Source organism: Danio rerio, chromosome 25 (genome assembly GCF_049306965.1).
Source record: "Danio rerio strain Tuebingen ecotype United States chromosome 25, GRCz12tu, whole genome shotgun sequence".
NCBI lineage: Eukaryota > Metazoa > Chordata > Actinopteri > Cypriniformes > Danionidae > Danio > Danio rerio.
The window spans coordinates 31,590,575-31,608,472 of NC_133200.1; the positions used below are offsets into that span (position 1 = coordinate 31,590,575).

Consider the following 17,898-nt stretch of genomic DNA (forward strand, 5'->3'; position numbering starts at 1 on the left):
CCAGAAACTGAACCTGGATCACGGAGGCTTTCAACGGTGCTTCTGACTGAGCCAAGCCCAGTTTGATGACTTGTTGTCGGTGTCGCCTGGAGGATTTCCCCCGGGACACCATCAACTGGTTCTACGTCACAATCACGCCCCTACAAGAGCAAGCTTCTGATTGGTTAACGCGGCGCGAATGTCCGCTGAAGTTCAGATTTTCGAACTGGAGAGATTCGCGCAAAACGCTCGCTAAGCGCGTCAAACGTGCAAAACGCACAATTCGCCTCACGCGTATCGCGCCATTTGCACCGCGCCATTCGCGTCATTCCCGCCATGCCATTCGGGCGTATCGCGCCGCAGGATGTCTATTCGCACGTTTGCATTAACTTAACATGTAAATCACACACGCTTGACGCGCGTGCCGCGTCTGGTGTGAACGCACCATAAGAAGTGCTTCTCATATGATATGTGAACGACCCGTACGGCTTTACTGTGACATAAACTTGAGTAAAAATGACGTTGTCTGAAACCACGCCCACCAAAAGGGTACCCTTTTGGCAGTAGAAATGCAAGCCGTACTGTACTGTACCTCACAGTGGAAACAGGCCATTAGGCTTTAGCGCGGTATGCTTGTAGTGTGAGTGCAAAGCACGCCTGAGCCTGAAACTAAAGACGAGAGATGACTTTTAAGGGCCTTATTCATATGGATTTATTAATTATTCTTACTTTTCAATGAACTCGAATAATCATAGTTTATTAAAGATACAAACCCCTCACTGCACAACTGCTGCACCTTCAGCAAACCTCCTAATACCTGCAGCACGAGGGCTTTTTATAATTATTTATGAGCGTCAAAAGTGGCTGATCTGTTTGACGAAATATTTGACTGCGTGTCACAGCATCCTAAACGACTAAACTTATATAACTAAAGCAATCTCCACTGTACTGAGTAAGAGCGCTTCTCTTCTGTTTAACTGAACAGCGCACCTTCGATGACGTAAGTGTGCTCAGGCTCAGATGCAATGTGAGTGCAGGCTGTCGGGGGAGAAGGAAGAAGGCACAAGTGTGCTTTGGCACGATTCAAGGCAACTGTACCTTGTGAGAGAACGCTCTAAGATGCAGCAGGTTTGGCATCTGCTGTCAAAAATTTATTTACACCATAATGACAATTCAGCAGCTCCAATTTCAATGGTACAGCTTGCTTGGAACCTCTGGGTACTAAAAAGTACCAGGTACTAGATATGAAATGCAGTGGAAAAGCCACCAAAATTGGGAGACATACTGAACTGTCATACTGTGCAATGGAAAAGCACCTTTAGACCCCAAACCTTTTTGTAGCTCTAATAATAGAGCATGGCATTATTAATGCCAATGTTGTAGGTTTTACTTCCAGGGAAAGCAAGATTAAGATGGCAGCCACTTGTGACCCTCAAGAGATCAGGGAAGTGAGGTTGGCTCCCAGATCTCCTGCTGGCCTTCACACTTATGCTGAGTTCAGACTGCATGATTTTAGCTCCAATTTTGACTTGCCCACAGGTTTTGAAAAATCACTGACAAATGCCTGAAATCACGAGAAGGGTCTGGCTGCAGAGTTAAACTTGCATCTTCGGGCTTGCACTCTCAGGCTTGCACGCTCAGGCAGCCACGCTTCCTATGCAACGTCATTTACAATCGACACCTGCACCTGTCACGTCACTTGAACTCATCACAAATAAACCAAAAGTAGTTTCCAGTATGTTTGCGGTGCCAGTGACGACGTTGTCAAATAATTCTAAGTAGCCTACTTACGTTGTACAACATGATAGACCCCCTCCCCCCCCAAAAAAAAGCAGTTAGTATATTCATCAAGTGATTACATGCTTTGATACAAATTTACCAAAGCAGGCTGCAATTAAAATTTATACCAGCTAAGCTAATTATTTATATCAACTAAATATCAGTCTAAATATACACACAAGGTATTCTTCCACAGTTCTGAATAAAAAACACCAGGCAAATTAGAATTTTAGTTTTTATTTTAAACATTTCAAGGAGTTATAATATTACAACCAACAGATACACATTATGGACAGCAATGATTCTTGAATGACTTGGGAAACTGTTCTTTATAATTATTCTTGATAAGTTAGCACATCTGCGAAGTAGTGCATCAATTTGAAATCACAGTTGCAGTACAGCTTCAGTCTCTATATGATCCCAGCCCAGTTTTAGGCCCTCCAAACATAATGTCGAGATCGACTCGATAAGGGAACGTCTCGACTCGCTTAACGGAAAGATATCGACACAGGTGATGTCATGTGTAACATTACTGCAAAGCTGTTGTAAGGCAATCATTAGTGGTTCGTTAGGATCTGTTTACGTAACTATAGCAAGTGTGGCACCCGTTGCCGTATGTTGCCAGAAACTACAGTGAAACACTTAGAAAAAAAGGGACTTGAGTAAGGGTGACACATAAGAAGTTTGTTGTGCAACGATCTTAATGAAATCCGTTAACTCAGATATTTTTCTGCCTCAGGGACACCCTTAAGTAAAATTACTGAAGGAGTTTCATGCAAGCGGACACAGGTGGCGATTGTAAATGACGTCACTTGCATTGGAAGCAGGGTGGCCTGAGCGTGCAAGTCCAGGCGTGCAAGCCTGGAGGTGCAAATTTGCAGCCAGACTCTGTTGGAAATCACAGGCAAATTCAGAGCTATCTAAGATGCGATCTGAGAGAATAGGCGATCAGATGAGTTGCCGACACCTGTGACATATTTAACATGCTAATTATCTGGACATGTCGGCGATTCAAATAATGCCTTGAAATTTGTAACATCGATGTGAAACATCGGCGATTACCTTTAGCCAATAAGAGAGCAGCCTCCACTAGTGTGGGTATCTGCAGGCCAATGGGAGGTTGGGCAATGGGGAAGTAGTTAAAAGGGCTTCTTTTTGGTCTATTTAGACCCAAGAAATGGAGAAAAACTAGAGGAAATTTGACAAGAGCACCTGTACTGTTTTTATGTTTCATTTGAGCAATATCACAACCGAGTCGAAAAAGAAAAAAAGTTGAGAAAAAATTGCTAATTTCCTTCAAAACCCAAGTCAGCAGAATAAGTACATTTTGGATCCCACTAAATGCTCCTTCCTCATTATGTAGTTAATAACAACACTACGTGACCTTGCATTGTTTTAATGTCACTTCTCACGTGTGTTTGGTTGTGAGACGTGGTTTGCAAATTGAGACAAAGTTGTTGGCAATTCTCTTATTGTAAAGTCATGCAGTGTGAAACCCTGTGTCGTCCATACTATATAGTACGCTAAAATCAGTATGCGAGCCGAATAGTACATCCGAATTCATAGTATTTGAAAATCAGTATTCGAGAAGTACCCGGATGACTTACTACTTCCAGCGAGATTCTGCAGTGCGCATCCCATGCACGCTGCACTATCCCATGATGCCCCGCAAGAGAATTCATGAATGGAAGTAAATTCAATTCAATTCAGCTTTATTTGTATAGCGCTTTTACAATGTAGGTTGTGTCAAAGCAGCTTCACATAAATGGTCATATAACTGGAACAGTGTAGTTCAGTTTTTAGTGTTTAAGTTCAGTTCAGTTCAGTTTAGCTCAGTTCAGTGTGATTTAAATCATTACTGAGAGTTCAAACACTGAAGAGCAAATTCATCAATGCGTAGCTCTAGCAATCCTGAACCATGCGAGGCAGTGGCGACAGCGGAGAGGGAAAAAAACTTCACCAGATAGGAGTGAAGAAAAAAAAAAACCTTGAGAGAACCAGCCTCAGTTGGGCACGACCATTTTAATTTCTCCGCTGGCCAAAGTCTTGTACAGAGCTTCAGTCACCGTGATGGAGGCTGGAAGATGGCCTCAGCGAAGACTCGTCTGTCCCTGGAGCGTCGCTGGAATCAGACTCATGTAAAGCAACGCGACTGACGCGTGTAGGTCACGTGACCATGACAAAATGGCAGATGTAGTACGTCCGAATTCCATTCATACTGCTCACATTCATACTGTATAGAACGTACTTTTTTAGGCCGAGTAGTACGTTTAAATTTAAATGCAGTACCTACTGAGTAGTAGGTGGTTTAGGACGCAGCCCATGTCTTTCTTTGTCATTGTTTCTTTTATATAAATCACACTGAATTCATATTTCTTGATTTATTATGGTATTATTTCACTGGAATACAGGCAACATTTTCATACAAGCAAGTCTCTTAAATTTATATTGTACACAAACTTAATAAAACTAAACAAAAAACTAGGGATGTGCAGATCCGATCATGTGATGGGAAATCATTCACCATCACACGGTTTCTGACTTGATTGAAATCAGGGGTGTGTTTCCCAAACAACAATGTAACTTGTGGCTCAACTATCATAGTACGATGCATCATTTGGGAAAAGAACGATGATGAGTGTTTTCCAAAACCCATAGTTTCTCTGTCGCAGATCCATCATTTGAACCACGCTATATATACCGTAAAACGTCCATATTGATGCCCTAAATGTGGTGGTAACAATTTCTTTAGAAAAGAACCCCATAACTTATTTGTGCAAAATTAAATTGTTTTTACATGCATACACATAAAAAAAATCCATTTAATATATTTGCTAAAAACTTGCACTCATTTTCCATATTAATTGAAATATATGTAAACATAAAGTATAGAGCCTATATTTCCTTTACAAATATTATTGAGGGGCGAAGCAGTGGCGCAGTAGGTAGTGCTGTCGCCTCACAGCAAGAAGGATGCTGGGTTGCTGGTTCGAGCCTCTGCTCAGTTGGCGTTTCTGTGTGGAGTTTGCATGTTCTCCCTGCGTTTGCGTGTGTTTGCTCCGGGTGCTTCGGTTTCCCCCATAGTCCAAAGACATGTGGTATATGTGAATTGGGTAGGCTAAATATATACATAGTGTGTGAATGTGTGTGTGGATGTTTCCCAGAGATGGGTTGCGGCTGGAAGGGCATCCGCTGCGTTAAAAAATTGCTGGATAAGTTGGCGGTTCATTTCGCTGTGGTGACCCCGGATTAATAAAGGGACTAAGCTGACAAGAAAATGAATGTATGAATGAAATAATGTTGAGAACATGTCATATTCTATTCTAAAACAAAAAATCACTTACAAAGCTACATTAACACATATTCTATAAATTATAAACTTATATAAATAAATAAATAAATAAATAAATAAATAAATAATGAGGCTATTTATTAAGAAATTAAATTTAATATTTATTATTTATTAGGAAATGAAAAAAAAATCATACTTTCATTCATTTTCTTTTCTGCTTAGTCCCTTTATTAATCTGGGGTATCCTCAGTGGAAAGAACCGACAACTTATTCAGCACGTTCTACGCAGCAGATGCCCTTCCAGCCGCAACCCATCTCTGGGAAACATCCATTCACATTCATACACTAGGTACAATTTATCCTACCCAATTCACCTGAACCGCATGTCTTTGAACTGTGGGGGAAAAGTCTACTTTTACAATTTGACAGATGTAAACCACTGCAGAAATGCTCTAACCAACAGGCCCATGTCATATACAGTACAGATACTTAATAAATAACCTACTATAAATTAAAAGCATTAACGTATACGTTGAAGACGTAAAGTAAATTCTGCTTTTAAATAAAAGGTACACTATAGATTTTGTCATGAGCCATCAATGTATTCAAAGTGCACTGCGAAAGGAGCGCAATTATAAACATGAAGGTCGCCAAAACTGAGCTGAAAAAATATTTAAAAGCAAATTAAAGCTGCAAGCAGCGATGATAGGGACCTCGCACCCGGGCTCACCACCGCACGCTGTCCTCAGGATGACAGAGAACAGCGAACATCATTAATTTAAGCTGACATATGAAAAAAACCTGGGAAAATCACAATTTTTTGCCAAACTTCCTTCTTTCAGCAGGTGGCGCTATGACTGTAGTCAATATTGGCATGTAGATGTCTTCAGGAGATAAAATTTATTAACCATGTGAATTTTCAGGCCGGTCAGACATTCTTTGGCTGAGTTATAAGCCAAACTACCTTCTGCCAGCAGGTGGCACTATGAATGACTCAAAATTGGTATAGGGATGTATTCAGGAGAGGAATTTAATCGACCATGTGAAGTTTCAGGCAGATCGGAATTTGTGTGGTTAAGTTTTAAGGACTTTATGTTTCATGGCGAAGCGTTGAGGTTTGTCATGCCGCCACGGACACGCCCCTCTGTTAAAACTCTAGATCTTCACAATATATCTTCGCTAGAGCTTTCAGATAACAACCAACCAAATTTGGTGCTGACAAAAAAAAATTTGTGGGAGGAGTTTGTTACACTGTAAAACATGTCATTTCCTGTGGCCAGCAGGTGGCGCTATATCTGTATCTGGATATCGGCATGTGAACATGTTCAGGTCAGGACTCTTATCAAACGTGTGAATTTTAAGGCAGATCGGATAATGCATGCCTGAGTTATAACGACTTCCTGTTTTGTGGCGAGTCATCAAAGTTTGCGAGGCCGCCACGGACACGCCCATCGACAAAAACTCTAGAGCTTCGCAATTTCACATCGACAAGGCCTTTAGATGACAAAACATCATTTTGGTGTCGATCGGATAAAATCCCTAGGAGGAGTTCGTTAAAATACAATGCCTGAAAATACCAAAAACGCCACTCTTTTGCAGCAGGAAATTAAAAATATCCGACTTCCTGTTGGGTTTGAGATATGGCTTCAAGAGACTTTTTCGTATGTTTTGGCGTGTTTGAGGTGTGTGCCAATTTCCGTGCATGTGCGTCATTCGTGTATCTGGGGCTCGTCCGTTTAATTTTTCTAGGTGGCGCTATCGAGTCAGTTTGCCACGCCCACTTGAATATTGTTATTGGGATATGTTCATGAGAGGAATTTGATTAACCATGTGAAGTTTCAGGCAGATCAGACATTGTGTGGTTGAGTTATAAGGACTTTTTGTTCCATGGCGAAGCGTTGAGGTTTGTCATGCCGCCACGGACACGCCCCTCTGCGAAAACTTTAGATCTTCACAATATATCATCGCTAGAGCTTTCTGATAACGCCACCCAATTTTGGTGTTGATACGATACAATTTGTAGGAGGAGTTTGTTACTCCGTAAATCATGTCATTTCCTGTGGCCAGCAGGTGGCGCTATAACTGTGTCTGGATATTGGTATGTAAACGTGTTCAGGTCAGGACTCTTATCAAGCGTGTGAATTTTGAGGCAGATCTGATAATGCATGCTCGAGTTATAACGACTTCCTGTTTTGTGGCGAATCGTCAAAGTTTGTGAGGCCGCCAGGGACACGCCCATCGACGAAAACTCTAAAGCTTCGCAATTTAACATCGCCAAGGCCTTTAGAAGACAAAACCCAATTTTGGTGCCGATCAGATAAAATCCCTAGGAGAAGTTCGTTAAAATACAACGCCTGGAAATGGCAAAAACGCCACTTTTTCGCCGCAGGAAGTTAAAAATATCAGACTTCCTGTTGGGTTTGCGATATGGCTCCAAGAGACTTTTTCGTATGTTTTGGCATGTTTGAGGTGTGTGCCAATTTTTGTGCATGTGCGTGATTCATATATCGGGGGCTCGTCCGTTTAATTTTTCTAGGTGGCGCTGTCGAGTCATTTTGCCACGCCCACTTCCGTGACCCATAACAAACGTAAATTTTCGCCACTTCTGAGGCGTGTGTCAAGTTGCGTGAGTTTTCGGGCATGTTTAGCCCCTCAAAACCGCGATTCATTCCGCGGAAGAAGAAGAAGAATAATAATTAAAGCTGCAAGCAGCGATGATAGGGACCTCGCACCCAGGCTCACCGCCGCCCGGTAGCCTCAGGATAACAGAGAACAGCGAACAATATTAATTTCAGCCGATATATATAAAGAACCTGAGAAAAATCACAGATTTATGCAAAACTTCCTCCTGTCAGCAGGTGGCGCTATAACTGTGACTCAAGATCGGCATGTAGATGTCTTTAGGAGAGGCATCTCATCTAACCTGTGAATTTTCAGGCAGATCGGACATTGTTTGGCTGAGTTATAAGCCAAACTACCTTCTGCTATCAGGTGGCGCTATGACTGTGACTCAATATTGTTATGTGAATGTGTTCAGGGGAGGACTTTTATCAACCATGTGAAGTTTCAGGCTGATCGGACTTTGTGTGGTTGAGTTATGAGGACTTCCTGTTCCATGGCGAAGCGTTGAGGTTTGTCATGCTGCCACAGACACGCCCTTCTGTGAAAATTTCAGACCCTAACAAAATGTAATTGCTAGAACTTTCAGATAACAACCAACCAAACTTGGAGCTGATACGAAAAATTTTGTGGGAGGAGTTTATTACTCTGTAAATCATGACATTTCTTGTGGCCAGCAGGTGGCGCTGTAACTGTATCTGGATATTGGCATGTAAATGTGTTCAGGTCAGGACTCTTATTAAACATGTGAATTTTGAGGCAGATTAGATAATGCATGCCTGAGTTATAATGACTTCCGATTTTGTGGCGAATCGTCAAAGTTTGCGAGGCCGCCACGGACACGCCCATTGACAAAAACTCTAAAGCTTCACAATTTAACATCGCCAAGGCCTTTAGATGACAAAACCTAATTTTGGTGTCGATCAGATAAAATCCCTAGGAGGAGTTCGTTAAAATACAACGCCTGGAAATGGCAAAAATGCCACTTATTTGCCGCAGGAAGTTAAAAATATCCGACTTCTTGTTGGGTTTGAGATATGGCTCCAAGAGACTTTTTCGTATGTTTTGGCGTGGTTGAGGTGTGTGCCAATTTTCGTGCATGTGCGTGATTCGTAGATCAGGGGCTCGTCCGTTTAATTTTTATAGGTGGCGCTGTCGAGTCATTTTGCCACGCCCACTTCACTATTGTTATGGGGATGTGTTCGGGAAAGGACTTTTATCAAGCATGTGAAGTTTTAGGCTGATCGGACTTGGTGTGGTTGAGTTATAAGGACTTCCTGTTCCATGGCGAAGCGTTGAGGTTTGTCATGCCGCCACAGACACGCCCCTCTGCGAAAACTCTAGATCTTCACAATATATCATCGCTAGAGCTTTCAGATAACACCACTCAAATTTGGTGCTGGTACAATAAAGTTTGTGGGAGGAGTTTGTCACACTGTAAAACATGTCATTTCCTGTGGCCAGCAGGTGGCGCTATAACTGTATCTGGATAGTGGCATGTAAACGTGTTCAGGTCAGGACGCTTATCAAGCGTGTGAATTTTGAGGCAGATCGGATAATGTATCACTGAGTTATAATGACTTCCTGTTTTGTGCCGAATCGTCAAAGTTTGCGAAGCCGCCACGGACACACCCATCGACGAAAACTCTAAAGCTTCGCAATTTAACATCGCCAAGGCCTTTAGATGACAAAACCTAATTTTGGTGTTGATCGGATAAAATCCCTAGGAGGAGTTCGTTAAAATACAACGCCTGGAAATGGCAAAAATGCCACTTTTTCGCTGCAGGAAGTTAAAAATATCTGACTTCCTGTTGGATTTGAGATATGGCTCCAAGAGACTTTTTCGTATGTTTTGGCATGTTTGAGGTGTGTGCCAATTTTCGTGCATGTGCGTGATTCGTGGATCGGGGGCTCGTCCATTTAATTTTTCTAGGTGGCGCTGTCGAGTCATTTTGCCACGCCCACTTCCGAGACCCATAATAAACGTAAATTTTCGCCACTTCTGAGGCGTGTGCAAAGTTCCGTGAGTTTTCTGGCATGTTTAGCCCCTCAAAATCGCGATTCATTCCGGAAAAGAATAATAATAATAATAATAATAATAATAAACGGAGCAATTCCAATAGGGCCTTGCACCGTTCGGTGCTCGGTCCCTAATAAACGGAGCAATTCCAATAGGGCCTTGCACCGTTCGGTGCTCGGTCCCTAATTACACCTAAGAGTAATGACTTTAATGCTTTTTAAAAATAATTCCAAGTTTAAATGATTGTTTTAAATAAATAGGGCATAGGGGGTATAACTGGGAATAGAACACAGCCAGGAACTATGTTTCTAACTACAGCTCTAAAGGTGTAATTGCAAGCATACCTGTACATGTTTGCAACGCAATTTGCGAACGTTTGTTATAAAGATGGATTTGGGAAACGCCAAATCAACAAACTGTTGGTTAGTTGGCTAATCTTGGTTTTTGGAAACGCACCCCAGGACTTGAAAATATATGCAATGCGTGCTGAAACGGCAATGGGTGCTGAAACAGCAATGCGTGCGGCATGACGTCACTTTGTTGCAGAGATGCTATTGGTTAAATGCTAGCAAAGTAAAACATGGAAGCAGCTTAAAGCTGAAAGAGGAAATATGACTGCGTTCTGGAGGTATTATAATGTTAATGACGACAACATTGCCATAGCAAACTGAGAAATGTAAACTTGGGATTGCCTGCCGGGTATTTTATGTTGAGGTGCTGTTTGTTTTTATACTACATTTTTTTATATTTACTGTTGCACTAAAGTCCAATATTGGAGAATTTATTGTTCAAGCTACCTCACAGAGATGCTCTGTTTGTTAACAGACTTGTTGAATGTTAAAATAAGTTGAATTAAATAAAAAATAAGGAACACCCTGGATCCGTTTATTTATGTATTATAGAAGTATCAGATCGGGTTAGGGTATTGGTAGATACTCAAAATCAAATGACTCGGACTCGAGGGGAAAAAAACCCTGATCAGGACATCCCTAACAAAAAATATTTGTAAAGCAATATATATATATATATATATATATATATATATATATATATATATATATATATATATATATATATATATATATATATATATATATATATAATATTCAACCTACTGTATGTTTGCTAAATAATAATAACATTATTAAATTAATAATAATAAACATTATTTAAATTATTAAATAAAACTAAATTTCAAAAGTACAGTATTTATTTGAAATATTTTGTAAATTAGAATAGGTTGCATTTATTTTAAAAATTTGATAGAATTTTACAAGAATCTTTTTGGAACATTAAAAAAATTTACCTAGCCACAATCATTCCAGCCATTAGATTTACCAATTACATTTTTTTTAAATAGTTTAAAATAAATACCAATTTTAAGTAAAGATAAAATAATTATTTCATATTTACTTATATACATTTATCTTTTCCATATTTGCTTGTATAAAAGGTATTTGAAATGTTAAATGAAAAATTAAATAATAAAATTAGAAACTACTTGAATTAAATAAGCTTTTTCTTTATGTATAAATATCCCTTTTGTAAATTTAATTTGATGCAAATCTGATGTTCTCTCAAATAAAACAAGTTAAATAGTAAAACAGTGGCCAGTAAACAGAATATTCATTGCTGTGTGCAAACGTAACCAGATCAAAATGCTAACAGAGTGGGGGGAAAAAAAAACAGATGACATATGGGGACTGGGTGAGCTCGGTACTAGGCTAGAATCCAAACCTCTCTTCCTTTTTGCACTTTCACACAGGGTTTATGGGAAAAGAGATTATGAGCGGCTTGTTGAACATGTAATGACCTCAAACGAGCCCGGGCAGAAGGAAAGGTTTTTTGGGGGAAAATATGATGCCATTTTTTTTTTCTTGACTAAATCTGCAGCTCACTGATAGCACAGACTACTTAGTTGTGATCCCAGAACCACACAGGAGACAGTAATAGAGTTTATAATGGCACGGAATGGCAGGAAAGAGGCTCGCTTGCATTCAGAGACCAGGTGGTGTATAATTTATTTCTAAATATTTGCAGCACCCTCATTTTCTTGGGAAAATAGAGCGTTTTGATTTGTTTGGTAGACCCAGTATTTGCATATAGGATAACCTAGAATATGAGTAAACTGTCATTTTTGCATTTTATTAGGCATTTAATTATGAACAAAACATAATCCATGCCAGAATAAATGGCACAAAAAACACACACAGCGTGGATTTGACTGCAATAAGTGAAAAACTGCCACTGATGACAAGGCTCAACTCAAACTGTTATCTTTTCCTTCTTCCACAATCTTGTGAGGGGAAATTAATTTCATGAATGGTTAACTTATGCTGGATGAGGAATTTCCCCAGGCTCCGAAAGCATGGCCATTCACTGATTTGGTTCCCTTTGGAGAACCAGCCGATAACACTGAAAAACATGGTGGGACCAGCCTGAACATTAAGCACATAAACTCTCTCTAATAAAAACACAAACTTAATTTCTGCAGCTTAAAGGGACAGTTTACTCCCAAAAAATTGAAATGTACTAATTTATTCCATATTTGTATGAGTTTATTCGTAGGATCGATGTCTAAGCATAGATGTCTTTGCTTAAAAAGGCTACATTGTTTGTGCTGTCTAAATCTAAGATGATCAAGGATAGTGCAAAATTGTCTGTCATCAAATACACAGGAATGAATGATATGAAAACAATTTGATGACTAGTTTAGACACCGTTTCATAAAAAGATACCATTTTATCTGAGAAAAACTATTGTCATCATATCATACCCACACAAAGGACCCTATCATACACCCGGTGCAATAAGGTGCAAGACGGGTTTGGCGCGATTTGTTGCTATCTTCAGACCGGCACATTCCTATTTTTCACGTTTTGCGTCATGTTGTTTAAAGAGCAAATCTATTTGTGCCACTTTGTGGTGTCACCATCTTGATCCCGGCTATAGGGTATATGCCAAGCTAGAGTTGTTCCCATACTGATAAACTTCCGGTGACCTGATATTGTTAGCTTTTTTTCATTTTATACATTTCCTTTTACGACATCGATGTTGTAATGTAATTAAAATACATTCAGTTAAATAGACTTTGGCATTCCTTTAGTTGTTCAAACGTAAAACGAGACAAAAAGCCATTAACTCGCACGCTCCCTTCAGAATTGGCAGATTAGCGCAAAAGCTTCATTGAATATACTGGGGTAAAATAAATGGTCATATTTTAAAGACATGGCGGGGAAAATGTAATTTAATGCAGTGCTTCTCGTACTATCTGAGACTCACTTTATATCAGATATCACTCAGCTATTGGAGATCGCTGATTTTTAAAGAAAACTGACCTTAAACGCACCTTTTTTTTTTTTTTTTGCATTGGCATACAGTTCACCGGAAGTGCAAATCAAAAGTCCTATTAGCATGCTTCGGCATGTACCCTATTCCCCCTAATAACCAGCAGAGGGCGTCATCACCCGAGTACTAGAGATTCATCAGACTCCAAGTCCTATAATCCCGTTCTGGGGTTGACTATCCAACAGCTGATCGCTATCCCCACTCGCACATACATACAGACTCCCAACATTAATTCTGCCTCAAACCTTCTGCCTGACTCGAACCAAGCCTGTCTCATTGGTTAAGAGCTGCCTGCCAAGATGGACCTCTCCCTGATATTCTGATTACGAAAGCTCTCATTGTTGCCTTGACCATTGCTCTGCCTGACCATGCTCATGTCTCTGCCACCTTCGTATTGCTGTTTTTGGCAATTATTGAATAAAGCTTTAAATGGATACACAACCCTCTGAGTCTATTTTACATGTGGACTGATGGGTGTTCTGGTCTAAAAAGGAGGTATGTTAAGTCACATTGTTGGCGTGTTGCTATTTTGAAGAACTAAAATAGACTGCGCCACTGACCACTAAAGCTGGCCTAAAGTCCAACATAGAGCGCGTTAGTTATGTGTCTATGCAGGTCCAAAACACATATACATTGCTTAATACACACAGTAATACACAAATATTTATATTTGAAAAAAATTAAAGGATTAAAATATGACAAAAAAGTTTTTTTTCTACATAAATATAAAAACCACCGCCTCCATGACTCATTTCAGAGTGCTTTTTTCAGTTAATTCATGACAGTTTGCATTTGCATAATGTTGTTATTATTATTATTATCAGTATTATTTATTATATGCATATTTATATGCTTTAATTAAGACAAGTTTAGATTTGTCCACATAATATAATAAGAATAGGATGTGTTTGAATATAACTCAGTTTTTTTTTTACCACACTTTGTTATTATTGTTCATTTATTTGTTTGCTGAAAATTAGAACTGAATTTAGAAATAGATTTGAAACAAATCTTTGTGCTTAAAGTAAAGTAAAGTAAAGTAAAGAGACAGTAAAGAGGCCGAATAGAGGAGGCTTACACCTAACGCTGCAGATGGTCTGTTGAACTGTTTTCTCGCTAGTGAAGTGTTCAGTTTTTCCACTTACAAAGTCTGCCATGTAAATAGCAAATGCGCCGCAACTGTCTCTTAAAGGGAATGGGAGATGAGACTCTGATTGGTTTAATGCACATTATTCTTAAAACATACCTAAAACTCATTAAGAGAATAAGCACAACCCTGTCAGACCATGCACCGTGGCTCAAAGCCTATTTTTTCATCCACAAAATAGCAAAAGTGGATTCGGAAACGCCCTTAAAGCTTTGGCGCCATACCCTTTAGACTTTGCATCTAGATCATTAAGGTAGAACCCAAAGACACATCTGCACTACAAGCGGTCAAAATAAAGGTAATTTCAAAAAACTGTGATACATCAGTTTTATACAATTAGATAAGAACAGTACTTTCAAAGTAATATTAATAAAGTTTTAAAGTCATTATTATGAGGCATATTTACACAGTTGTTAGTCCATGCTTTCATTTTAACAACAACAAAACTGATTTTATTTACAAGCCTGTTGCTATATTGTTGTTAAAATAAGTAAATGTAATGATTTTATTGAATTATACATGTATTTTGATGGTTTGATGGCTTATTTATTTGAACCATCAAAATAAAAACCAGAGATAATAAAAACAATCTGAAGATAATGACACAGGAAAAAATAAGGGATATATATATATATATATATATATATATATATATATATATATATATATATATATATATATATATATATATATATATATATATATATATATCTGTTTTAATACTAGGTACATAAATAGTTACACTCATGACTATAAGGACAAAAATGTTCCCACTTGAACTGATTGAAACTGAATTATTTAATCCCCACACTATTTAAGCACACATTGTTTGTTAATACGCATTCCTTTTGTTGGCAAGGCTGATGGCAATGTGAGAAATGTGCAATTATGTGTGCCTAAGGTATTTTTGCTACTGTAGATTTATGTTCAGCTTGCATTTGTTTATGGCATATGACATTTTGAGGTAATGAGGTAAATGTTGACAGACTTTGTTTTTCTTTTTTTGTGGGAATTGCCCCTTTTAAAAACTAATTCAGTATTACTGATTTTCAGTCATTCATTTTCTTTCAGCTTAGTCTTTTATTAATCAGGGGTTGCCACAGTGAAATGAACCACCAACTATTCCAGCATATGTTTTTTATGCAGCATATGCCTTTCCAGCTGCAACCCAGTACTGGGAAAACACCTATGCGCACTCATTTACACTCATACACTACAGACAATTTAGATTATTCAATTCACCTATACATGTCTTTGGACTGTGTGAGGAACCGGAGCACCCGGAGGAAACCCTCGGAGAATGTGCAATCTCCACACAGAAATGTCATCTGGCCCAGCTGGGACTCGAACCAGCGACCTTCTTGCTGTTAGGTGACAGTGCTAACCAATCTGTATTACGCCAAGTCAAATTTCAAAACCAAGTACATGTTGTATGAAAACATTCAATCAGTAATAATATCAGTGTTCTCTTACCTCCAAAATAAGACCCGTCCGAGATCTTTGTCTCTTTGCTGCCCTTCGTCAGGACAGTTAGTACACCGTGTTGTATAAAGTACATCTTCTTGCCGACGGTCCCTTCTCTGATAATGTAATCTCCTGGCTGGAACACCTCGAAACGCAGCTTGGTGAGCATGGAGGTCACAAAATTTGGATCCGCATTGGCGAACAACGGCATTGTGGCAACAAGCTTTCGACAGTTAAAGCTGATTATTTCCTGTATATAACAAACAATACCAAAAAGTGGATGGTTAATAGTAGAATACAAGCTGCAGAAAGAAATTAACCATGTTTTTATTATGTCCCATGATGCTTTGTGTAAATTATGGGAGTAGATTACATGAAACCGTAAACAAGGAGTTTAATGCTTTTAATGGTACAACAAGGTGCTATTATTGTCTTTACAGTTCATTCACGGAATATTAAAATTGAAAAATAACAAATAACTTTCAGGATAAATAACCATAAAAACACAAAACACGTCTTTTCACATCAATATTACAGGCACATAATAAATATTACTGTACTCTATGGAATTCAAAGAAAAAAAATATTAAAACAAAACATTGAGCTTTGGCCACAGATACACATAAGATATTAATCTCATGCTAAATTACCAAGCATATAGCATTATTTTAATGAAGGATAATCTTAAATACCCAAAACAATGCCTTTCTTGTTTTTAAATTGCACAATAAGTAAAATGAATTGTCTCCCAACATTACTGTTTTTAGTGATTTGTTTCAGTTCATTTGAATTTAAAGTTTTCCAAACCAGAAATGCCATCCAAAATATCAAACGCTGATGGAAACACTAACTTGCTTGCTAAACATTTCTACTGACCTCTCTGAGCGGCTCGTTTAGTTCTCCCAGAATGCTCTCCTCATCAAACATCTTGCCCTGATAGCGATGCTCATAATAATCATGGATCCTTTGCCGCATGTCTGCTGGAAGTTTGTGGAAGGACATGTACTGCTCCACTTGCTTGTACTGTACAAATGACAAATAGGCAACATTATAAGCATGAATATTTCAGAAATACTAATGAGATTCTTTTAAATATTTGGGTCAATATTGTTTAAAGGCAATAGCAAACTCAAGTATGAAACCAAGTAACATCAAAGATTTTAGCTAGATAAAATATATATATTCTAGAGTTCACACTTAGCTGATGATTGATAAGTAAGAGCGAGTTTGGCATGCTGTCCTGGGAGAGAACCTTGAACCCGAGAGAACCTCGAGCCCAGGGTTCATTGGGTGAGTGGGGAGTCTAAGCTCAGGTAGGTCTCGAGAGCTCCTCCCTATTTTGTTAATAAAGAGGGGAAGGAAGAGGGGTGGATGGAGGGATTCTTCAAAACAAAGATGGCTAAGGTATGGAAAACTGGCTGTTTATATGTATTTGAATTTATCTGATTGGTGTAACAAGTTATTGCTAATACTGGACTGGACCTGCTGTGGTCAATCATAAGCATGTGATCCTCTTGAAATTTATTTATGTATAAACTTTACAAAGGATGAAACAATGTGTTTTATAACATTCTGTAAAAACCGATATAGGACCTTTGTTGGGCAAACAAGACCAAACCCAACAGAACAAAATCTAAATATGAAGTAACAAAACAGAAAACAACATAAACAAACAAATAAACAAAAAAGAAAAACTAAAAGGCAGAACAAAACAAAGCATAAACAATAAAAAGACTACAAAACAATCAAATGGAAATCATGAAAGAATCAAAAAGTAAAATAAATTGGGGAGCAAAAATAAATGTGAAACAAAAAAAAATAATAATAAAACAAAAGGCGAACAAAGTGCAATGAAAACAACTAAACAAACAACAACTAAACAACAAAATGCAGAGCAAAAAAAAAAAAAAAAAGCTTAACAAAAAAGCCTATATAGGGTGCAATAAATAAATGAATAAAATTAAAAAGGACTTACAATCACCTTAGGTTAATTGTTACAGTTTTTCTCATTTACATTGGCACATTTTTTAAAACAGACTTAACATTGTCTAACTGTAAGTGCAAAAGTCAAAACAGTTTTCTGGAACTTTAGAACTTTATAGCATGTCTGCAAAACATAGTTACTTTCTCAAAACATTAAATCCATGCTTCAAAAAAGTTATGATGTCAGCAATTTGGCCAAGACCTCCAAAACAAATTGTATTTGTCATTGTGTGAGCCACAACATGATTAGTTGTTTTTTCACCATGA

The 17,898-nt window shown here is 38.5% G+C and overlaps 1 protein-coding gene across 1 annotated transcript in view; it reads right to left on the reverse strand.

The window, feature by feature from the left end:
- hcn4l (hyperpolarization activated cyclic nucleotide-gated potassium channel 4l) overlaps positions 1 to 17,898 on the reverse strand; it is a 109,168-nt gene that overhangs the window by 9,941 nt on the left and 81,329 nt on the right. Inside the window, exons 5-6 of the mRNA XM_679638.10 lie at positions 16,525 to 16,671; positions 15,658 to 15,898 (exon numbers count right to left, since the gene is read on the reverse strand). Coding sequence (XP_684730.6) covers positions 15,658 to 15,898; positions 16,525 to 16,671 — 388 coding nt within the window. The remainder of the gene's footprint in view (positions 1 to 15,657; positions 15,899 to 16,524; positions 16,672 to 17,898) is intronic.